Below are 25,178 nucleotides of genomic sequence, written 5' to 3'. Positions count from 1 at the left end.
GCTGTAGGGATGAACTTTATCTCTGCATTAAGAGAGAGGGGGTGTCCCAGAGGACGACCTCACAAAAATGGAGACAGCCTCCTTCTCAGGTGTCAGACACTGATGTGGAAGCTGCCAGTCACAGACAGCTTTTGCTGCCTCCAGACAAACAAAAACAACATGTTGTTATGTCAAGTACACAGAAAAACTAAGTCGTGATCACAAGAAAACAACTTTTGTTATGTCGAGACCACGAGAAAATTAAACCGTGAGTGATCACAAGGAAGCAACTTGTTATGTCGAGATCACAAGAAAACAACTTTTGTTATGTCGATACTACAAGAAAACAACTTTTGTTATGTCGATACTACAAGAAAACAACTTTTGTTATGTCGATACTACAAGAAAACAACTTTTGTTATATCGAGATCACGAGAAAATTAAGTCGTGAGTGATTACCAGAAAGCAACTTATGTCGAAATCATGATGGAATTCAGTTGTGATCACAAGAAAACAACTTTTTATGTCGAGATCACGAGAAAGTTAAGTCGTGATCACGAGAAGACAACTTGTTATGTCGACACCACAAAAAAAACAACTTTTTTTAATGTCGAGATCACGAGAAAATTAAGTCATAATCATGAGAAAACAACTTTTTTTTTATGTCGATACCATGAGAAAACAACTTGTTATGTCGAGATCACGAGAAAATTAAGTCGTATTCACAATCACGTGTGTGTGTGTTCACTACTGTGTGTGTGTGCACTTGGATGGGTTAAATGCAGAGCACACATTCCAAGTATGGGTCACCATACTTAGCCACAAGTCACTTCACTTCACTTCACTTCATGAAAACAATAAAGAAAAATAATAATAATGCATGGCCTTTTAGGGCTTCCGTAGTAAACGGAGTGCTAAGTGCCAAAACAGCCCAAGACCAACTTACACTACTAGCTACACTACACGTACCACTACTGAAAAATCAACGCACAAACTTGGCGTGCTCTAGGACCCTGCGCTCTCTCTCGTACTCACTCTCCCTCTCTGTCGCGCGCGGTCTCAGCGCGCGCTTCCTCACATCAGCACAGTGTTGTGTTGGCCGCCGCCGCTGCCAGTCACGTGGGGAGGGAATGATATCAATAGTGGTTCTATGAGTAGTAAAATAAAAAGAAAGAAATAAACAACCTGCGATTTTATTCTTCATGATGGAGATTTCGGTGTCCAACTGTAAGTATCTTTTTTTTTTCTTAAAAGATTGTATTTTCTTTGTTTCCCTTAATATAGATTAAATGATGTATAGGTGATAATAACATTTCCTATATTATATTATAATATTTACTATCTGTGTGATTAGACCTACACAGCTGATCTGTAATCACATCTGGTGATGCTGTAATGTGAGTGACACCTGGATAGAGCGACCTGTCTGGGGTGATGACGTCATCACCGTGCACTCTCAGAAAAAAGAGGGGGGTGTGCCCCTCCCCCTCCTTGTACCATTAGTGTGTATCTTTTTTCATAGAAAGGTGCATGGAGTATAAAACTTAAAATCTAAAAAAGTAGTCTACCATTTATGCACCTTAAAACATTTTTAAAGGTCTCCACTTTTCCAGGTGTAAGATACATTAAAGGTAAAAATGATGAGTATCACCCCAGTGACAAGGAATGGTACAATTCACTACTAATTTTCTGAGAGTGTCTGAACAGCTTACATGTAAACACTGGGATATTGTTTATATCTTACTAACAAAAAGTAAATCATGATCACTGGTGTCCTCCATTTTAAAATTTTTAATTCATTTATCATGCAGTGAATAATAACATGGATCGTTGCTCAGCTGGGGAGTGTCATGTAAAGGAATCGAGCTGAAATGATATTTAAAAGAAACACAGATCCATTAGTAGACAGGTGAGATGAGATCTCTGTAATCTCTTTCATGGATGGCAGGTATAAATGCCCTCCCTCTCTATCAAGCAAAAAAAACCCCCCAAAAAACATAAAAATAAGGTTAGATTTTTTCTTCCACATTGTCTTATTTACAGTTAACAATGGATTATTAAAACAGGTGAATTATTTCTAACTTGTGTGGAACCTACAACAGCGCCAGCAGCACGTATAAGTAAAAGTACACAGAATGGTATGAAATAGGGGCTGATTTCATTCTAGCCCAGACTGTAGATTCATGTAACCTATCGTTAGCTCTTGTGTCAAGTGATTACACAGAATGAAACGTCACCTAGATTTTGTGACCATAAGGGCTAATTTATTTAAGCTCGCTTCACTGACACATCCATAACACATCATCAGAAGTATATAGACTAAGAAAACATTGGCTGTCAAAGTACAAATTACATGAATGGATGACAGAACTGTACCTTTTGTGTGGTTTGAACTACAGAGTTCCTAATGCTAATGTACTTTCTGTTTACCTTACCTACTATTTGGAAGAGACACGGCATGATTATGGACTTGAAACACTTGATTTAAAAGAATAGCCATCATGAATGGTGTTGCCTATCTGTTTATTCATTGAGTGTATTAGTGTGTGCATGTGTAATAGTTTTATGCCGGATAAGACCCCGTGCTATAAGGCTCAACCATGATGGTTTTACAACAGTTATAGATATAATCTAAAATTTTTAGCCCGCCCATTGTCAGCTAATTTGGATATAGTAAACATGGAATATTGATCAAAGGAATGAAAAAGTCCCATCATGGGTCCTACACCTATATGGACATGCACAGTATGAGGAACACTTTTTTCTGTAATCCTTTATTATAATCCTTTTGGTCTAATCCCCCTCATCCTGGTCTTAGCTTTGACCTAGCTATCAGCTCCCAGTCTGGTTAAGGGTCAGGGCAGTGTGATGGCTATTTACGACCTGAATGAAAACATCCTTCCTTCTCATGTGGGAAATCCGCTGTGGAGAGCGCGTGCAAGTGGCTGGTTGTGTGGAAGCCAGGAAAAAACAGCCCATCAACTAAATGCTGGTTACTTGTTTTAGTTACTGATTCATTTGAAAACTTCCTCTTGAGTCGTCAGGCTTTCCATCGTTGATGAATAGGTAAATCTCTGTAGCTGTGGGGATCAATCCTCACATTCATACATTTCAGCACTTGGTTTTGTTTGGGTTTTCAGCCCAGTTATGAATAGCTTACCCCACTTACACTTAAATAAGATTAAAGTGTATTTATTTCTGCAATGGACTAATCTAATAACTTATAACTGTGGACATCATGTGATGCACCATGCTGAATTTAGCACCACCTTTAGTCTTATCACATGACATTGAATCAAGTACATTTCAAAGCAAGTACATTTATTTCCATTTATTTTCTTGGCACATTTGCCCATTTATAAGTGGACAAACCAATCATATAGCTGAGAAATTAAGGTTTTAGGTCTTTTGCTTAAGGGCCCAATTGTGATTCACAACTTCATAAGCACAGAACCTAAATCACTGATCTGTCATTGCCAGTTAAATGAAGGGGTGAGGCTTCACATGTTAACATGCTTTAAAAAAAATTTAATTATTTGCTATGAAACAAGCTTTATGCATTGGTGTGGTATTTTTAAAAACCCTGCCATTAACTGTCCAAAGCTCCTCCACCAAAAATATTCAAAGTGTGAGCATGGGGCAGCGTAATTCCTGCCCTACTGGGCTTCTATTAGCAATTATTTTAGGTCCCATTTTTGACCACTCTCTGTACTCTCTATGGAGCTAAATGAAGCATTGAACATTCTGCACCATGATTATGCGACATCTAGAAAGCTCAGCAAATCAACTGAACATCTTATAGCTATCAAATAGCAATTTTCTTTAAATCGTTGGTCACTCAAAAGAAATAATTAGTATTTCAGCCAAATTTAAAATATATGGATTTGTGAGTGAAGACTTTACGACAATTAACTTTTGTTGAACAGCTCATATATGGATGAACCACCTCTGTTTTCAATATTTGGCATGTGCCAAAGTAATCACATTACATTTCAACCCATATATTATATTTCCACTCAAGTGTATCATGTTTCAGCCACTCTTATGTATCTTTATATCACCTCTTATACCAATACAAAAATAGTGTTGTAATATATTCCAACATATTCTATTTTTTCTATTATAATGCAACTTGTATTGGGTATGTGTATTTCTATATTTACATGTCATTGGGGTTAAATACATTGTTACTGGATATACATAGATAAATAGTCCTATACGTATATAAATGAAGTATACTATTTCTAGGGAATACCTTATCAAAACAGTATATTTTGCCTAATTCTCCACCATGTCTTAACTAGTGCACATTTTGAACTGTAAGATACCCTGAAAATACACAATACACTCATTAAAAAAAAACAAATGGTAAATAAAAATGACACAAAAATCCACATCTACTACTTTTTCACCACTGGATAGTGGCTGTTTGTCGGAACAGCATATTCGACGTGTATGTGTGTTGGAAAAAATAAAACCTAAACACACATAATATTCAGTGACATCCTTCAGAATTTATAGGCATTGCAAAGGTATGTTTGTAAAACCTTCTTGGTGATAGTGGAGGCCTGGTTGGATATTTGCACTCATGTCTTCTCCACATTGCACACATCTATAAATATCCACAGATCGAGAGAGACAAAGGCTCCTCTCATTTGCTGCCTGCAAGCCCTGATGGGTCCACACAGGCCACACAGTGTCTCTTCCACTGGCATTCCTCAGCTCATGAAGCAGAGGACGTCGGCTGTCAAGAGAAGCTCTTCTATATAACTCTTTATGGGTTAGTGGAGGACATGACTAGTCAAGCTCTGGCTGAAATGGTCTTTGTGTTCTCACTGGTAGCCCCTGTTTGACTCATGTCTTCAAAGAGTGGAAATCAAAGCAGAACATCACAGGGGTTGACTGCAGATTACTGGCCAATGTGTCAGTGCTTTAACAAAAACAGCATCAGATGTTGGAAGGAGCTTGATCTGTTGTGATGTTGGGAATACTGAACTCCATCAACAGTTCTCCCTCATGAGTGCCAGGGAGAGGCAAATGTAATTAAACTGGAATTATTCTCAGGGCGGAAACTTTTTGCTTGCACTTGGCATGCTAAGATGTGGGGAATCATGTAAGAGGGTACAGTGGTGTGTCAAGGTTATATCCAGGTGGCAAAGTGAGGTGGCACTGCCATGTTGTGTATTGACCCAGGTTGCATTGGCAGAATATTTTGGTTAATTTGGTTCTTGGTGCGAAATGGGCACATAATGACATTACTGTGAAAAATGGCATACGTGATTTCATGCGATCACTTGAAAAAAACTTGTGAAAGTGCATTTCAGCATGTCATGCCCTGAAATTCAGATGACATCATGTGACTATGATCACACTTGGAAAATACGGTCATATGCCGACAACATAAAAAAATAAAAAATAAGGTTTTAAAAGTAAAAAAACCGACAACCCAAAAATTAACACGTGGAAAAATAAATTGTGAAAAAAAAATTACATGAAAAATAAAAACCACATGTGTAACATTCACTTGTGAACTGTGTAAGGGGTATCAGCTTCACAGTTACATTCTAGTTCCTTATAGTTCCCAACTATACTAAAAAATATTAAAGCTTAGCTTGTCTTTCTGGACAAACCCTTAAAAGGTCTACATAGAACCCTACAACTGAGTGTTTTCCTGTCAGAAAGGGTTCCAGGTAGAAAAAAGTTGATGTTGGAGTTGGAGTGCAATTGAGATGGCACATTTCAAGGGCAGCAGCTGCCACCCTGTGCCACTCGTGTGGTCACACCCCCTGGGTCAGTCAGGGGAGAGGGCCTGTTTTGGTCGAGGTTGTTGTGAATAGACTTAGTTGTATAAATGTGACTCTCATGATTGCAGTGCAGAGTCAAGCACAGACAAGCACAACAATTGCTAAATCTTCTTCCCAAAGCACAGAGTGTCTTGCATCATGCATTACTCTCACATGAATCATTTGAAAATACAATTAGTGTAAAATGACCCAAAACAGCTTTGAGCATTATTAGCATTATTTCTAGCCATGGAAATATTTATCAGGCTGCCATCATCATATTCTCCTGCTTTCAGATTGCACATTTCACAGTTCAGATAATCCTTTTTCCAAGGATCGCTGAGCCAATAATGTCTACACTATAATCCCCGAAGCTTCCATCCCCTCCCTTTTCAGTTATGTGGCCTGTTGCTTGCCTGTAATTGACTCCACCCAGAAAGTTGTCATTCACTAACTCTTAAAGAGTCAGCATTAAATTATTCCAACCGTCTGCTCAGGCTGCCATATGACCTTGAGTGGTGTGTGTACAAAAGCCCCTACTATGCACCACTCTCGCGTGTGTGCGTTCAGGAGCTTAGTGCACGTGACGTCCACCCGCAGAATATAACTTGAACAGCTGCTCAGTCTCCTTAGGGAGTGAGTGACATTCTGCGTCTAGTGCTTGTTGATTCTGATGCATCCCAAACCTCCTACCTGCCCCCTGTGTCGCAAAACCCCCCGGTTTCTGGAGAGTCCCCAAAATGGATACCACCAGTAAAGAAGCATGGAGACATTTCAAAGTGTGTAATCATGTTTAACAGGGCTCAGATGGATGAGAGGCATTGGTGGTTAAGGGAGAACCTTCATCGTGCCTGTCATTTTTAGTAATTTAAAGAGCAGAGGAATAGGAAGCAGAAGGTTGGCATTGATAGAAAGTGCTTTCGTCAGCTCAGACAGGAAACCACAGCTGCAGGACATATCCTCTGACCCACAATGCCAGTAGCTCTGGATATCACAGCTGCTCTTGACTGCCTTGCTTCTTGAATGTGTTTTGTGTGTGATTGAGCGAGTGATTGTTGGTGCTGCATTTTTGAGTTCTCCACATTGCATTGTCTTTTTTCCTCAAGAGTGATCTCAGCTGCCTATTTCTGGTCTTCATAATAGCACATTGTTGAATGAGACCTCAGGCTAGGATTTTGGTCAAACCATTTGTCATGCGTAAACTGTCACCTTATAATTTTGCTTTGGGATATATGTAGATAGACTTTTTGTGTTTGTTCATGGCTGTCCAAAAGATTTAGAAAGTCTGTGCTGTTTAAAGGTGGCTTAAGAGTATGAGCTTATTGCAGGTGACAGTTTTTTTGGCTGAAATGAAGATGACTAGAGTAAGCAGTAGAGCCACTGGTATAATGTATAATCGCATACAATTGAATGAAGTTTAGCTCAGCTGGCTTCTGCAAATCCGACCTAGTTTCTGGACTGGCGCAGTGGGGGCCAGATGATGGCCAGGGGCTGGAGGGTGTTGTGTGGGAATGATTGTCCCTCGCAAACAGGACGGTCACTCCCTCGTCCAAGCCAAAGAGTGCACTCCCAGACAATGGCCCTCTGGAGAGTTGTAGCTGTGGAGTTGTGATTGTGCCATATTCAACAAGGGAGATATCCCACTCTCCACTCTCTGAGCTTCCGCCCACTATTCACCTTCATCCTATCTCCTTTGGGCTTCCACCCACATGCGCACACTTCCGTTTCCTTCTTTCAAGGAGAGAGGAAAACGGAGTCCTAAGGAAACAACCTGTTGTCCATTAAGCGGTCTCAGTGCCAAACAATGGTAAAGAGTCTTCACTCTGATTTCAAATAAGGACATTCTGCAAGAACACTCAGCATCTGTTTGCTATAGACGTCTGATTTTAAAGGGAGAGTCTTCAGAAGTCCATGAGTATTCTACATTCACACATAATTTATATTATATATATATATATATATATATATATATATATATATATATATATATATATATATATATATATTTTTTCAGATAGCCTTTAAGAATGCCTTTGACAAAAGAAGAACGTACTGAAATCATTCTCATGGCTGGATCAGGAAGCTGTCACAAGGTTGCGATGGACTTTAACAGGAAACATGGCAAGCGCAACACTGTTGCCAAACTTATTAACAATTTCAAAAAAACTGGAAGTGTTGCGGACCAACTGAGAAGTGAACATCCACAAACATCCACTGACGAAGGCACATGGTGCCCTATGTCATAGTGCCCTATGTATGGAGACTTTTGGTACACGCTGTATATTGAAGTAGAGCATATATAAGGAATTTTGACATATATATATATATATATATATATAACCCATCAGTGTAGTCAAGCTTCTTAGCCCCAGGTCCACATTGAGTCTTTAGTCCTTTCACCCTCTCAACCAAATCAAGTCTAAAATTCATGATCTACTACTAAACTCAAGTCCTGAATGGGGACCAGGGTGGATGGGGGGTGAGGTCTAGTTGCCTTAATGAATTACATTCTGTAAGGAATAAAACTCTTTCAGGGTGGTGTGATATGGCCCGAGGAGAAGCAGATTTACTGGTACCACCCTGAAGTTGGTTGTTTTCCTATAACAGCATGTCCCAAAATGTTTTATTTCTCCTCTATCACAGCAATTTGCCAACATTTACAATTTTTTTTATTATTTAAATAATGACATCATACTTAAAAAATCTGTTTATACCTATCTGTGAAACAAGTTAGTTCTTCTTATCATGTACGTTAATAAAAAAAATAAAATTCAGCTTGTTCCTGAGAAACCACAAAGCAAACATCCTCTGTCCTAAGACTTTCTCACTGAGGAAAACTTAAACCAACAGCCTTATCTCTGACCGTTACAAAGCACTGGAGACTCCTTCCATAAATGCTAAATAAAAGTCTCCTTGCAGAAAACATATCAACGATGAGACATTTTTCTTTGTTAAATAACAATATGTTTTTTAGTCCATTTATTATTAGGCTTAGATTATGCAGATCATATTATAGAAAATTCAGATTTAAGAATTCTATAATAACTATAATAATAAAATTTGAGTTATGGGTTATCTTGAGCAAATAAAATTCGAACTGTTAAGTCCGAGACTTATAAGCTTGAGCCCTAGTCAAGTTACATGTCATGAAAACTGTGACTGAAGATTTAAGACTTATACAAAACTGTGAGATTCTGAGTGACCACTTTAAGTGAAGAAAATTCAATTTGTAACATTGTTCATTTAAAAACCTGAAATCGTCCCTATTCTTTACTTTCTCTCTCAAATTTTGCCACAGGAAGAGGACAGACACAGTAGGAAGGGAGGGGTGGTTAAAATAGTGAGCAGGACCCTTCCGATAATGCCACAGTGAAGAGGTATTGAAAGGTTATAACTAGCTTGATGGAATACAGAGAGAGAATCCAGTCCTGCACAAGAGCTGTGCATTAGGACTCCATTTCACTGGAAAGTTTCAGGTTTATAATAGTATGCCTGACTGCACATCAGTTTTGGACAATGGTGATCTCCTCATCCCTGTCAGCTGTTGAGTCTGGTAAGCACTAAATAGATAGCATGCTTTCTTTTCTTGGCTGCTTTGCGCTTTCTCAGTGAAGAGACTAATGCTGGATTTGAAACGCCTCTCTGAAGTGCAGAAACTGTGGACTGGTTTGTCCTGGGTCTGCATTGCTGTGTCCTTCACTGACCTTTTGATTGATCACGCAGATAAAGCTCTATTATCGATTGGTTCCGTTGGTTTCCCAAATTCACAGCAGTTTTGTGGGATTCTGTGATTTGCCTTAAAGGGGTTATGTATCTGACATGTATTTCTAAGCTTAACACCATTTTTTAAGTGAGAAGGACAGAAAGAAATGGTTGTGAAAATCAAAAGAAAGCATTCATTTCTCTTATCTAAGAATTATTTAGCTTGGAAATCTTGTACATTTCATATGAGTCTGATGTGAACAGTGATGCTTTCTCTTACGTGGGGCAAACTCTGTGTGGCTGTGATTTAAATCTGTTCCCCAACCAGTGATGAAAATCTCAGTGGATTTAAATGGTGTGAGAGAGCAAACTACTAAAATAGCTTAAAAAAAAAGCTTAATGTGTGCCTGCCTGAGAAAACCCTTCACACAGTAAAATTTTGACACTTAGACATTTTGACATCATTCTGAAAACTACAGATTTTCGTAAACTAAACTTTTGAATATATCTCAATCACAAGTGAAGTTCTAGCATTTTAAAATCTGGTTACCCCCAAAGGGAGAAAATTGCATTTGAAGATTTCATTCCACACACAGATTGTCTAAAAGCTCCAGCTTTGAATGAGCATTTAATGTTTTATAAATAAGATAACTGCTTAATAATATGGCCATGAAAACTATGTCTACCATCATATCATTACCCGCCTTAATTCATAGCCTACAGACTGACAGATTATTCAGAACACCCACCCATCCAGCAGTCATTCCATGTTATAATAACAATTATTCATTCATCATTCATCTTCAGTAAGCTTGTCATCTTGATTACAGTTGTGCTTGATCCAGAGCCAATCTGGAGAACATTATGCGTGAGGCAGAAAAACACCCTGGATGGGACGCCATTCCATCAGATGCACACTCATTCACACTCAGGGTAAATTATCATAGCCAGTCCACCTACGGGTATGTTTTTGGGGGGTGAGAGGAAACCAGAAACCAGAGGATAACATTAACTGATAAAGAGGTGTAAATATTTAAGACTCTGATTAAAGTTTGTGGTGGAAGAGACTGTCAAAAAAACCTAACAATGCTAATATCTGTGCTAAATGTTTAGCAGCACAATAAATTCACAAAGCAAAGATTTGCAGTCAGTGGTCAAATTGTAAAAAGATTCAAATAAGATTCAAATAAGAATGGGGAGGTGAGATGTTGATCATAATTAACCTGATAAATTTCAGCATTAACAACTTTACCGTAGAACTAGCGCTAACAACACTTCTGGCAGCAAGATCGCGCTATGGTAGGCTAGCTAGCAAACCTGTTTGTGGAAACGCAGCTAGCAATGTCACTTTTTAATATTATTTTTCCCATTTTTTATTCAACATATTTATTTTTTCTCATCATGTCATTAAATGGATCTGGAAATGCTCTAGAGCCCATTTCACAAGAAGAAGCAGGTTAAGTTAATCCCTAACTCTGGGGGGACAAATAGCATAGGAAAAACCCATATGAATCAGTTTGTTAATTAGCCGGCGTACTACTGTAATACCCTAATTCTGTGATTTAGCATAATTAAAATATAAATCCATACGTATAAATCCAAAATAATTAAATATCAATAATAAACGTCATAACTACTACAATGACATTAATCCAAAAGGGATAGCTAAGATGCAAACAAATAAATAAATATCCCGCCTCAAATCAAGCCTGGGTTACAGTAAACCTGGATTACTAAGAAAGAACAAGGATTTGCCAAAAATAAATGACCGGTCAGTGTGTTGTTTCCTGTGTTTGTTAGGAAATTCATAACAGTGCTTCTATTGTGAACTGTGCATAGTTTTGGATGAACACTGCCATATGAACCCACTTCAGGTCATGCCCATATCACTGCCTGTTTATTGCATTAAAACACATTTGTTGCTTTGGTTTAGTTTTCTCCACTGGCCAGCCAAAATATCCAGATGTCCAGTTTCGACAGCTGAAGACCTTTCCCTCACTGCCATGCTGCTGGCTAGAGCTTTCAAGGGTTGAAAGTGAATACATTTATTATTAGCCATGCATAGATGAACTGTGTTGCATGTCTAGTTTTCTTTACAGCACTCCTATTTTGAGAACATCATAATGTTAAATCTTGAAATGGCTTTTTGAAATCGTATGTTATATTATGATGGTGGAATCCACTTAACAATTTAACAATATTCATTGTCACAAAGCAGTTTCACAGAAGTATCAGTGTAGATTTAGATCTATAATGTGCAAGCTAGTTGCGATACTGGTGAGAAAAAAGAACCTGAGACGATATAAGGAAGAAACCAGACTCTATCAAGTGACACTGGATAGTGGGATTAGAAACCATTACACTTCTACAACCGTGTACTATAAAGTTAAACAGTACTCACTGTGTTGAAAGGCTGTTGTGTATTAGCATGTTTGTGTATAAGAGTCCTGGGATGAGCACAAGGCAGTTTTTCTGATTACAGCAGCAGCACTTAGGTAAAAATCTACACTTATCCTTTTTTCCACAGCCATGGAGCACCTGGTGAAGGAGCTAAATGTGCTTCTGAAGCTACTGGAGCACGAACATGTAAGTTCAGCCACCGCAGAGAAGATGAGCGTTGTCAGGAACCTGTTAGGACAGTTAAAGCCATCAGGTAAAGAAGCAGATATCACTGATCGCTATTGTTCTGTAGGTTGTGACTTAAAAAGATGATATAACATATTTACATGTCAATTGTAATATATAGTAGTCACATTCTTTTTTATAAAGCATATGTTGATAGAGTGACTGGGAGCGACTTCATTTACATGAACACCTCCCTCTACGGAAATGGTACCAGCTTTGTCGAATCACTGTTTGAAGAATTTGGTACGTTTATTTAACTTACGGTTATTTAATGTTTTCGTCTGCAGGTTAGTTGAATGACTAACATTGTAACACTAATATCTGTGTTCAGACTGTGACCTGAAGGAGCTGAGAGATTCCCCAGAGGACCTGAAAAAACAGGAAGAGGAAGAGACATTGAAGCACTTACCCACAAAATCAGTAAGACGCATTAAACCTATAACCAGCACAGCAGTTATTTGGGTACTAGAAATCCCCATTAAATCTTTGAACGTGTATAATGCTGTACTTGCACTCTTGATTTATAGCAAATAATCAGAATTATTTGAATAGGTTGCCACAAACAATGGTGTAAGTGCAGACTGTGTGTCCATAATGTACAGAACCATCTATTGTAAGATATATTGCAAAGACTGGGGATGGAATAATGTCTGTAAGGAATATATATAAAAAGGGAGTGGATAACGTGTGCACCACAGTGACCTTGTATCCCACACAAAGATTGAGAAAAAGAAGAATTGAGAAATGCGTATTACTTTTCCAATGGCGAAATATTTGGGCTAGTTTTAGGTCTTTTGTATGTTTTTTAGATGTTTCTGTGTCATTATTAATGTCGTCCTGCCTCATCAAATCTATGGTCACAAGCCGCTGCTGGTATACAGTATATTTTTTGAATAATGTAGCCTTCTACTGTAGTAAATGTGAATCTAACTTATTCCTTAGAGCCCCACTGACACACCCCCTCCACTGCCCACTACACCGCCTCCTGAGGATTACTATGAGGAAGCTGTTCCACTTGAGCCAGACACCACGCCTCAGTACATCACCACTCACAGTCAGTGCTTTCCTGTTATCTACTGACATAAACCACACTGCAAGAATGAAGATAATAAGCTTGATATCCATACTGACTCTACATTAACTAACTCGCTGACGCTGACTTCTACTACAGGAAACCCCAGCCCAGTTGAGGACGAGGATGCATATTATGAAGATGCTGATAAGAACTATCCATTAACTCGCATAAATGGTCCTTCCTGTAAGAAACAAGAAGTCTTTGTCTTTTGTCTTTTCTGTGTCTGTTCGTGAAAATTCTGACGATGGAAAGATATTTACGGTATTAGGATTTGGATTTGAATTTTGGCTAACTGAATTTTTCTGTTTTGTTTTGAAAATACACTTCTTATTAAGGCGAATTGAAATTGTATCCAAGACTGAAAATCTAGATTCAACTTGTAATTAAATTCAAAAATGATCAGATGTACAATACAAATGTAAATTGTAGCACATTACACATTTGGAATTCAGTTTATTCAGTTTGGATTCAGTTTGATTTATACAGCACTACTTCTGAGCAAACAAAACACGTTCCGATTCAGTTGTTACCATTTCAGCCAATCAGCAGTCAAGAAATTGCGATGAATGTAAATTTGATTAACTGAATATGAAATGTGTTTGAATCCGTATTTGAAATCTGTCTATTTTAAAATCCAGGGTGTCCCAAAGGTCTCCAAACATAGGGAAAATAAACACTTTTTATTTTTCGTATTTAGTTTATATTGTATATTTTTTTCAGACAGCCTTTAAGAATGCCTTTGAAGAGAAGAACGCATTGAAATCATTCTCATGGCTGGATCGGGAAGCTGTCACAAGGTTGAGATGGACATGCAATTACATGCATAACACCAGATGTGTTAACACGAGTTCATCATGAGTGGGAGAGATGACTCCATGTGTGTTTACAGAGAAATGGCAACCATGTAGAGGATGTTTTGTAAATAAAGTTACATTTTGCTAAAAGTGTTAATTTCCCCTATATATGGAGACTTTTTGGATACGCTGTAGAACTGGAATAAATTGACATTCACTTTAATTTAATTCAACTTCTGAACTTGAGTATACTTTATTGTTACAATAAAAATACATTTCAAATGTAGCTTTATGCTTTATTTATACAAATTTACAAAATTAAAATCCAGATCTTAGTGGCACAAATATTCCAATTTCTGCAAAAAAATCAAAAAACATTTTTTGTATTTTTCACAGTGTTTTCAAGAAATGTTGGTGTTTTTTTTTTTTTTAAATGTGTTTCTGAAACAAAGTAAACTGTTCCATTTTTCATTTATGTATTTGTCTTTCCAGACAATGACTCGGATGCCCTGAGTAGCTCTTACGAGTCGTATGATGAAGAGGACGACGAGACGAAAATCAGAGAGAGAACAAGTCCTGCAGGCCCGGTAAAAGACTGCCGCAAATTTGCCTTCCTACTGCGTAAGAAACGCTTTGGCCAATGGGCTAAACAGTTAACCGTCATCCGCGAGAACAGACTACAGGTGAGCTGACCTGGATACACACTCACACGCCACAGCAAGTTTAATAGTACACACATAATTGGACTTGTGCTGGAGACTATTCTATCTATCCTTTCCTCTGTAGTGTTTCAAGAACCCGAAGGACCGAACACCACACACTGACCTGCCTCTGAATCTGTGCAGTGTTGTCTATGTGTGTAAAGATGGGAGACGCAAGAGGCATGAGCTTAAATTCTCCATTCCTGGAGGAGAATCTTTGGTGTTAGCTGTACAGAGTAAGGAGCAAGCTGAGAGCTGGCTTAAGGTAATTCAAATAACAGTTTTTGAGCAGTTTGTTTTCAGTTCTAAATAAATTACAACATTTGTTAACAACTTTTTTTTTTTTTAAGTAAATTATCTGTGCTGGGAAACAAGTATCTCAGGCTACATACATTAATCTCTACCCTGACTATGTGCATACGTTGTGTAAACATGTTCTGGGATCAACATCCTTTTATTGTTCTTGAAACAATGTTCATTTTAACCAGCCTCTGGCATCTGATGTCATCAGTTTGTGCCACTTGTTCTTCTTCACTCCTGAAATTGTTCCAGACAGCGAAGCAATGGTGTAGCTGTGGATTTCTGTTCATAAAATGAAACAGAATTGAAGCAAACATTGAAACATCAACCACTCTGAGCTGCAGCTGACCATTTAAGCTCAAATGAGCACTAACTAACTAATAGTTATATATGATATTATCTAAGCTAGGCCCTGCCCTATCTAGCTTTTCAGGATACAGTAGTTGTGAATACATATTACTAAAAATCCTCATTTTAATTAGTAATGCAAAAAGTGCAGCTTGAAGAGTGTAAATTAATGAACAGTTTTGCTCAATCTTTAAGAATGGAAATGCTGAATGCTGCAACAATATATTTTTCTGGAAAATGGCTCTAACTACTAATAGTGGTTTTCTGCCAGATGGACTGGCATGACTTGGTTTGGGAAATTAATAGTGATCCTGCATATTGTCATGATCTTGCATGTTGCTGGTAGAGAAGTGACACCTTTGGCTGGAGACACTTCTCTACCAGCACAAAAATGTAGTGACTGGCCTCACCGGAAAAGAGATTGCCTTATCGTCAGGAGATTGTGAGTTGAAATCCCCATGATGCCACAGCCATCGGTGGCCGGGAGCAGAATCGGCCGTGCTCTCAGGGTGGGAGCACTCTCAATCCCCTGTCAATCACAGCAACACTAGACGGTGGGCATCTGTCTCTGAGTGTGACGCAACATGAGCTGGAAAAGATGGAGTTGGCTGGCTTCACGTCCTTCCTTCGAGGAAGCATGTGTTGGCCTTCACCCTCCCTAATCGCTCTAATCGGTAGCTGTTGTATGATAGGGGAGAGCTGGCTGGTGGGTGGAAACTGGCAAGTGACTAAATTGGGGGGAGAAAGGTGTGACTGTCTGCCAGAGTTGCTTTCTTTCTCTATTTTATTTCATTTATTGTTAAATAAGGGTTACACGTTGCAGGCTGAGCTTTCCTGTATCAAATGCTGGAAGTGTGTATTTATACAGTACATGGCCACTCATTAAATCCACAGTGTCAAATTGTCTTCTATTGGTTAAAATGTATGGACTATTGTAGACGAAATTGTTCGTTAGTTGTAGGTCCCATGACAAACATGGGTTATACAGTTTTCTTCTTTATGATTAAACCTGTTTAGGCCATTCAGGAAGTTAATAATGTGGCAAACAGCACCACTGGACTGGAGATTTCCTCGTCCCCCATGACTCAACGCAAGACAGAACTGGACAAGGTAAATGACCTACAGACCACCTACTGATAGGCAATACAGACTAAAGGGTTTCTCAACAAGTCCCTGAGTGCTGTTTTCTGTCTCTGACTTCAGACGATGCTTACTGATAAACATACCTCAGATTCTGACAGTGTTGCCAATGGAGACTGTTCACGGGAGAGTGGTGAAAATGGTAAGCACTCGTTGTGTATTTACTACACTGCCGTGGTGTTGTTTACGGGTGTAGATATAGGCCATTTATTAATTATCATTCAGATTTTTTTTCTTTTCAGTATTTACAGTGTTCAGTTTACAATGTTTTTGCTTCCTTAAAGTCATGACAAGTATATTTAGCAAAATAACATCGGGCATGAAATAGACCCTTGTAGGACACCCTTTTTCTGCTCTAGAAAAAAATACAATTATTACTAATTAGCCATTTTTGCTCTTTGGGCTTTTACTTTTTCTTTTTTTTGCTGTGAACAAAAAGGATCGTTAATTACAGAAAAGGATTTTTTTTTAAATGATAAGAAAGACACAAACCAGATACTACTCTATAGCCATCTATGTACACTTCAGAGGAAAAAGTCTTGGCGAGGAAACCCCCCCTTCCGAGGTCAAAGTGTAAAGTGTGTGTTCCAGATACAACCTGCTTCCCCTGAATTGTGTGTGTGACCTTAGTCTGAGACAATGGCAGGAGGGACAGAGGAAGGATGTAACTGTTTGGCTACATACTTTTTTGTCTTTGTGTTATGTGCAGTTAAAAGGATCATAAAGTTTGTTGTATGTGTTTTATAGTTTTTTTTTACAGGCTGGTTTATAGATTTTTTTTAACTTCACAGAATTAAAATGCTTAGTAGACAACTATGCAGTTCAGTTTCCTAAAACCATAAGCGAGTTTTTACATTCTTGACTTCACTCCTATTTGCTCCTTAAGGGAAAGGGAAAAGGGGGGCTTTCTCGGAGCTGACCGGCTCCATGAGTCGTGCTGCTGGCCGAAAAATCAACCGGATAATTAGCTTTTCAAAGAAGAAGCCTCCTTTGCCTGGAGATAACAGCAACCTGTCTCACACTGATGACAACCCACGCTGTGGTGAGGACATTGCCTAAGAAATACTGAACATGCAGCACAGTCAGCATGCTATCATCAGCACAAATCTTTATATTACTCTTGCACCAGCATGTATAATTGTGCAAGAGTTTGGGTGGGAATTTAAAAAGCTGTGGAGAATACTCTTGTCTCCTTTGTTTTTGCCAAATAAATACATTCAAGAGAAAAAACCATTCTCTTGCATTAAAATTTTCTGGGCTCTCATTACCTCACACAAGTGAAATTTAGTGCATATTTTGTTAATCAGTGCAGGTATTTTCTGAATAATTATAAATAATAAGAAATAATAATGAGAAATAAAAAGAAAAAGAACAAGAGGCAACTGAATAAAATCTATCAAATATAGCTAGATTTTTTTAGAATTATGTTCTAATACTTGTGTGATTGAGCTAATCAGTTGTGATAAAAAAAAATAGCTGAAAAATTTCTAATTAGTCGCTCAAATTTTAGGGAAAAAAAACGTACATGTTGAATTGTACCGAAAATCTGTAAATGTCAGGTGTTCATTACTGCAAAAACAAATATATGACAATATGTTTTGTTGTACAATTTGGTCAGTTGTGCTCCAAAACATTTAAGATTTTTAAAGCATATATCACTGTATACTAAATTTATAATATTTAATAATACTTATACATGGGAGATTATGGATCATAATGATGTGCAGTTTCACCTATTTCACCTAAGATATGGTTTATATGGGTAAATATATGGACAATTTTTGTAGTATGTAGCAAAATTTTTTGTTGCGTAATGGTTTGGGCTTAAATAGTATTGGGTTTGATAATTAATCTGAATTGCTTAAATGTATCAGCTCGTGGTATGAAAGTATTTCTGTCCTCGCAGGTTATCTGAATGTCCTGGTTAACCAGTGCTGGAAGGAACGTTGGTGTTGTGTGAGGAAAGGCACTCTGTATTTCCATAAAGACAGAGCGGACGTGCAGACTCACGTTAAAGCTCTGGTCCTTCATGGGGTCGAGGTCTTACCTGGTTTGGGGCCCAAGCACCCGTTTGCTTTCCGTATCATGCGAGATGGCAGTGAAGTAGCGGCTCTGGAGGTACTACAATACACTGGCATTTGCGGTATATTTTTATAGTACATAGTACACTTTTCCCATATGCTTATAATAGGATTTGATTTGTTTGAACGTAAATCTGTGTGTCTCAGGCGAGCTGTTCGGAAGAGATGGGCCGCTGGCTTGGTGTGCTTTTGGCGGAAGCAGGTTGTGCTACAACCCCAGAGGCTCTGCACTACGACTACGTGGACGTGGACATGATCAGCAGCATCAAATCAGCAGCTCGCCATTCTTTCCTGTTAGTAGAGCTTCTGTTGTGTTTGCTGGAAGAGTAATGCAGTGATGCAGAAAGCTCAAAAAATGAAGATGAACATGATACAAGACAGTCAATTTAATTCTGTTCAATTTGTTTACAGTAGAACTTGCAGCCACTTTCAAATAGTGTGAGTTTTACAGCAATTATAAAGCCATCTATAAGTTATACACAGTGTTTGGACAGCAGGGAAAAGTTAAACCTCTGCACTGAATATTTGTTCAGTTAACTGTATCAGTAATGCTCATGGAGTTACCTGAGAGCAAAAACAATATTAGTTACACAATTATGTGCTCTGATTTTTCTAGCTGGGCCACTTCCTCCAGCAGTGCTTCCACAGACTCTCGCACCTACGACGAGGTTCCTTATGAGAGCGTGCTGGTATGTCAAACACGTTTAATGCAACATAAACCTAGTGTAGTTCTTACTTTCAAGAATATCACCTCTCTCTTAACAAACTCACCACCTTATGGTTCAAGCGCTATGTTAGAAATGATGAAAGTTTTTAAAGGAACAGCAACACTGTTGTGATTCACTGAAATTGGATACAATGCTAATATTTCTATGTCTTTCAAAGCCTTCTTTTGTTTTCTTTAGTTTGGCACAAAAGCCTCCTTTGGTAATCTTATCTAAGAACATTCAGAAACTGTTAAGTTTGAAAATAAGAGTGCTCAGGAAAAGCTTTGAAAGCATCTAAAGCCAACAATATTCCTGTACCGTTCTAAAGGAGACATTTCTGCATCTCTGTAACAGTTATCTGTTGTCGTGAAAGGCAGTTTGTGGTAAATTCTTATGTTTACAGCTCATATACTTTAGATAAAGATCTTATTTTTATGTACTGTATATGTGGCAGTTTAGAAAAACCAGTTGGATGTCATTGTGGCCAAGAATGGCCAAAAAAAATTGTGTTTTGCCCAAGATTACGTTTTTCTGCCTATAACAACTTTAAGAAATCATACATATGTCACCAAAATGACATGAAAATCGTATTTCATTTTTATTTACTTTATTTGCCTTGGCTATCTTCCTGCAAGAATGTTGAGTAAGAAGCCAGTTTAACAAAACCTGTAATAAAACTAGTCAATCTGTCTAAAGATGACTAAACCCTGCTAGCTAAGTGTGATTTCCTCACATGCCGCATGTGCATGTCACACTTTGAGCAAGTTGTTCACATAAGCCTAATCAATTCAGTTTGTAATCAGTTACTGGCTGTCAAATTTGAATTAAATCTGATAGAAAAGTAAATGTGATTTTACCTTTTTTTTTTTTTTTTTTTGTGTAACCAGACTTTACAATGCAAAAAACTTTACTTCTGGTTGAGATACATTCAAAAGAGAAACATATTTCATAACTTAATATAGTAGTCGTGTCAAAATTTCACCATGCAAAGTGTTTTCCCAGGCCACCACACACATATGGTGAAATAATGATTACTAATAAGTGTAACACTTGGCAGCAGGTTAGGTATTTTTTTTGCAATATTCTTTCCCATGCCTATTCATCTTTACTCCACATACAACTGCCCTCTGATAGATCCTATTTCAAAACCTTTTATTTCTTCTGCTCTTGATATCTCTCATATATATTCCTGCTCTCTTGTCTTTCTGCTCTCTCTGACAACTCCATCTTCCTCTCTGCCATAATGACTTTATCAGGTAGAAGAGGCTCAGCCTAAATCAGGAACTCAGGTGAAGCGCCGCTCTTCTTTCTCCAGCACTGATAGAGTAAAGAACAACTCTGAAGTCACAGTGAAAAGACACGGCTCTTGTGAGTCTCCACTTACATCTTCAATGCCATTTAATAATCCAGGCTTCTGAATGAATACCAGTCTTATCTCTTTCCCTCTCAGCTGTGAATCAGTACTGTAAATATGGGAAGACGAGAGCAGAGGAGGATGCGCGGCGATATCTGAACGAGAAAGAGCAGCTCGAGAAAGAGAAGGAAGAGATCAGAAAAAAGCTGATGTCGCTACGCAAAGAGAAAAGGGAGGTGAAAGAGCAGCTCAAGGACGCCACAGGTGAGACTGACTTGGTAGTCAAAGATGATCATCCACTTAAAAAGGATGCTATGTGTTGGTGCCACCTACTGGCAAAAAGCTGGTATACAGTAAGAAATCTGTGTGTGCAATGTGAACAGGTAAACAGCAGAAGGATTTGGAAAAGCGTCTGGCTCAGCTTGAGGAGAGCTGCAGAGGGAAGGAGGCTGAGCGAGTGGATCTGGAGCTTCGGCTCACTGAGGTGAAGGAGAATCTGAAGAAGTCTATGGCTAGTGGTGAGCTAGGGGCTCCTGCTGAGAACAAACCTGCAAACAAGGTATGTGTGTGTCCAGCTTCTGTGCACTGAACACTCAGAAGTGTGAAAACTTCAGCACTGTCTCAAATCACATGCTTACATAACACAGAAAATGTGTTGAGCACAAACAAATTTATAGAAAAAAAATGTGAAAGACTGAATTTGCTGGATAGATTAACTTTTACACTAATCTGTCCCATCATGCACCACAGAACAGGAAGGTAACACATGAGCAGATGGCAGATAACACACGACTGCTGAGGACGAAGTGAGAGTTTCTGCCTCACTCTACAATCTGTAACTTAATAAAATGGAAATAAGATTAGAATATATATTCATCCCAGTATACACTGCTGCTTACTTTAGCTAGCTAACGTCAGGTAGCACTCATGATATTATTTCCTTAAATAAATTCAGAACTAAAAAAGCCAATTACGTCTATGCTCTACATGAATAAAAGTAAATATCATTGTCTTTTGGCATGTTACTCAGTTCTGGGTTTGCTGTGTAGCATTTGGATTTATAAATTATGTGATTTAGGTAATGTATTACAGAAAGTACCCCTGAAAATAGGACAATAACTTGCATTTTGGCAGGGAATACACGTTTAAAAATAAAGGTGCCAGAAAAGATCCAATGTCATAGAACAGTGGTTCTCAGAGTGGGGTCTGGCACCCCCAAGAGTTCATGGGGTAGAGTAGGCAAGATTTTCCCGCAATTTTTTTTTTTTTTATGTCATTACAGGAAATCACAATTGCTCATATAACAAAAAAGTTATTAAATTTATTACTGAGTTTTCTAGTGTCTAGAAACTTCAGTGTTCATATATATGGGGTTATACGGTAACCAACAAGTGCTCATTTATGTTTATAAAATAAATTTGTGCTGAAAGATCTGTGAAATTTATTTTATTTTTTTCTTTATTTTCCCGGCCACCAAAAAGTTTGAGAACTCCTGCCGTAGAAGATCTGTGTCAACTTTTGATTGATGGATTTTTAACCAGTTTTTTTGACGTTACACTGAAACAAATTGGTTTTAGGGAAATAAAAATATCTCTTTAGGGAATTAAAATGAAGTTTGGACCTTTTTTTATAGAGTGTACAAAAATATTCTGTGTATAAAATAAAATGGCATCTCATGTTGTATGGTTACAAAATTTTGCCTTATGCATTGGGAATATATACTTGTTTCTATCCTTTATCACAGGTTCATATCAGAAAAGTTGAAACTACTTATACTGAGGCCTCTGTACCTGTGAACTGTGCCTCTGAGATGCGTAAGCGTCCTCCCTCCATCTGTACATCCACCAGGGGAAACGTCATGCAGAAAGCCAAGGTACTGTTAGAAAAACTAAAGATTAAGCAAACAAATGGTGATTTGCAATACCACAAGTACTCCATATATTCTGTCTCGTTCTCTTTCCAACTTTAGGAATGGGAGTCAAAGAAGGGAACTTAATACTGACTGGATGTAAAGTCTGGAAGGACTGTTTGTGTTTTTTTGAAGAGACTTCAGTAAAGTGGACTAAGAAGAGTCAGTGGACCGGGGATTCAGCAGCTGATTATGTTCATTTTAACATACGTACATATGCCTAAAAACTACTGATCCATCTGTGGTCAGAAGGTTTTCTAGTGCCCTTCTGTGTCAGTGTTTCTCTTATCTCTCCAGCCTTATGCTTCAAAGGGAACATACTGGATAACTGCTCGCTACCTTTCAGCCATATCGGCCACCTAATTACCAATTGCTATACAAATTGAACCATCAATACGGTGAGCTTATTGTCTTATCCATTGTCCGATGGCTCAAGATGGCACTTAAGCATTAGTCGCTGTGATCTTAGGAAAACATCATCTGAGAAAGTAGATAGTAATAACACTCTCTTCTGAGCAGCGGCTAAAAACTCATACTGTAATTCATACACACGTTACAAAGACAGAAAGCACATGTGCTTATAATAATAATCATTAATTATATGGGCATATAAATTGCACAAGAGGACTAGAAAATAAGAGACCTTTTTGGAGAAAACAAATCAAAGATGCTGAAATGTCTTTTGGAAAAAAAAAAAGATTGTATTTACAAAGTATTGTAGGGCTAGAGCAAAAAATAAGACAGATATTTTAGGGGTATGGAAAATATAAGAAGGCTAAAAAGGGAAGGAGATTTTATAAAAGAGCAGTGTGTCTTGTCTGTACGTACAGCACTGAACTTATTAAATCCCTACACTGGGACTGGAATAGAGTGTCATGGCATGTCTTTCTATTATACACAAACTCTGTATCTAGTGAGTAATTTCGAGAGGTCTGATTTCTTTCTTTTACACTATGGCACTTAATTGACCGTGTTTATTTATTTATTTTTACATTGTACATAAAATCATATTCATAATCTGAAATGTTGATGTATGGGTCTGTGTCTCCAAGCAAATATGTATAAATGTTTCTTTTTGAACAAATAAAGATGAGTTATTATACTTTACAATAAACCGTTTGGTGCCATTTGTCAGGCCCATAGTGAGTAATTTACAACACACCACTTTAAAAAAAAAAAAAAAACTCCTTGGCACCAAAGTGCCAAATAAATGGTTGACTATATAATGCAAGGTGCAGGTACAAATACAGGTACAGAGGCAGGTAACAATACAAATATAAAGTGAAAATAAATGTAAAAAAATGAATAAGAATGAATAAGAATGAATTAATTCAGGTCATTGATTCATCTTTAGCAAGCGCTTGATTAGTGAGGTGGCAATGCCACTGTGCCACTCTGTAAAAACAAGAAATAAAAAATAAAGGAAATGAGCTTTACATGGGAGATAAATTATAAATAAAATTCAATAAATAAAAATGTTTGTCAACTGTACTGTAATATTTCAAAGAAAACTAAAATGAATGACACAAGGATATGGATATGGATATGACTGATAGAATAGACACATAAGCCAGCTGAGGTAAAGCTGGTTTCACAGCAGCATATTCATGTTTTTAAATTTATTTATTTATTTATTTTTGTCTTCACTAGCTTTCAAATGGTGGGTTCAAAAAGGTTAAAACATGTATAGTGTTATTCACAACCAAGACAATCAGCTACGACTTCTTTTTCTGGTAACTGATGCTGTTTAAAATTCTGAGAATACATTGATTTCTATGTAGATCCATAATATTGAAAAGGGCCTTAAGTGTCTTTCAGGTAGTCACTGTAATGAATAGTACATGAATGAATTTAATTCCATGTATATCACAATGTAATTAGCATATATTCATGTTTTTATTTGTTTATGTTAAACTTATATTAAAAATGGGTCATTTGTATCTACTGGATGTGCATCTATTGCAACACAGGGGCCTAACAGTGTTCCTACTCTGATTTATAGAAGAGATAAAGTACAGAAATTGATTTTACAAAGAACGTAAACAGAGAAATTGCTCCCCAGTAATGGGTTCTCATAGACAGATTTTTTTAAATGATTTTTTTTTTTGGAAAAAAATGAATAGCTTGTAAATGGTCAAGATGACAAAAACAAGTTGTGCCATATTACACACCTTCCGTAGAATACACTACACATCTCACTTTAGCCGACTGAACTGTTACTGAATTTAATCATTTTTTATTTGAAAAATATTCAATAGCTTATAAACAGCTGAACATATGTATTGATCCAAACCAACCTGTACAATATTATGCGTCTTCTCTGCTATACCATTCACTTTAAGAATTTTAATGAATTTGTATTTGGAAAAAAAAAATTAAATAGCTTTTGAACATTCAAGATGTTTATTGTTCTCAAACAAACTGTGCAATATTATGCACCGTTTCTAGAATAGACACCTCACATTTTCACATTCTCAGATTTTTAATGAGTTTTTTATTTGGAATTTTTAAAAAAATAACTTCTAATGGTCAAGACTATTGATCCCAAACAAGGTTTGCCATATTATGCACCTTGTCTAGTATAGACCACACCTCCCATTTTCACATTCTTAGATTTTTTTATTTTTTAATATTATTATTATTATTATTTTTTTGTTTTGTTTTGTTTTGGAAAAAATGA

At 37.5% G+C, this 25,178-nt stretch overlaps 1 protein-coding gene across 3 annotated transcripts; it reads left to right on the top strand.

Moving 5' to 3' along the window:
• Positions 1-1,069: 1,069 nt before the first annotated feature.
• On the top strand, positions 1,070-23,251 carry afap1l1b (actin filament associated protein 1-like 1b). 3 transcript variants are annotated; one of them, XM_026938751.3, is made up of 19 exons: positions 1,070-1,206; positions 11,992-12,117; positions 12,234-12,332; positions 12,421-12,509; positions 13,032-13,143; positions 13,261-13,347; positions 14,451-14,641; positions 14,745-14,924; positions 16,325-16,417; positions 16,511-16,589; positions 17,334-17,489; positions 18,354-18,565; positions 18,676-18,821; positions 19,145-19,217; positions 20,492-20,603; positions 20,686-20,853; positions 20,973-21,148; positions 22,334-22,462; positions 22,559-23,251. In XM_026938751.3, the coding sequence occupies exons 1-19, from the start codon at positions 1,182-1,184 to the stop codon at positions 22,583-22,585; spliced, it is 2,280 nt and encodes a 759-aa protein (XP_026794552.3). In that variant the 5' UTR covers positions 1,070-1,181; the 3' UTR covers positions 22,586-23,251. The 3 variants fall into 3 exon arrangements, with proteins under 3 accessions (XP_026794552.3, XP_026794551.3, XP_053096299.1); XM_026938750.3 differs by lacking the exon at positions 1,070-1,206 and adding an exon at positions 8,871-9,315; XM_053240324.1 differs by lacking the exon at positions 1,070-1,206 and adding an exon at positions 9,369-11,499.
• Positions 23,252-25,178: the final 1,927 nt, after the last annotated feature.

The sequence above is a fragment of the Pangasianodon hypophthalmus genome, chromosome 15 (genome assembly GCF_027358585.1).
Source record: "Pangasianodon hypophthalmus isolate fPanHyp1 chromosome 15, fPanHyp1.pri, whole genome shotgun sequence".
In the NCBI taxonomy this organism is placed as follows: Eukaryota; Metazoa; Chordata; class Actinopteri; order Siluriformes; family Pangasiidae; genus Pangasianodon; species Pangasianodon hypophthalmus.
The sequence above is the reverse complement of the archived record's forward strand: the minus strand, read 5'-3'. Positions and strand labels throughout refer to the sequence as shown.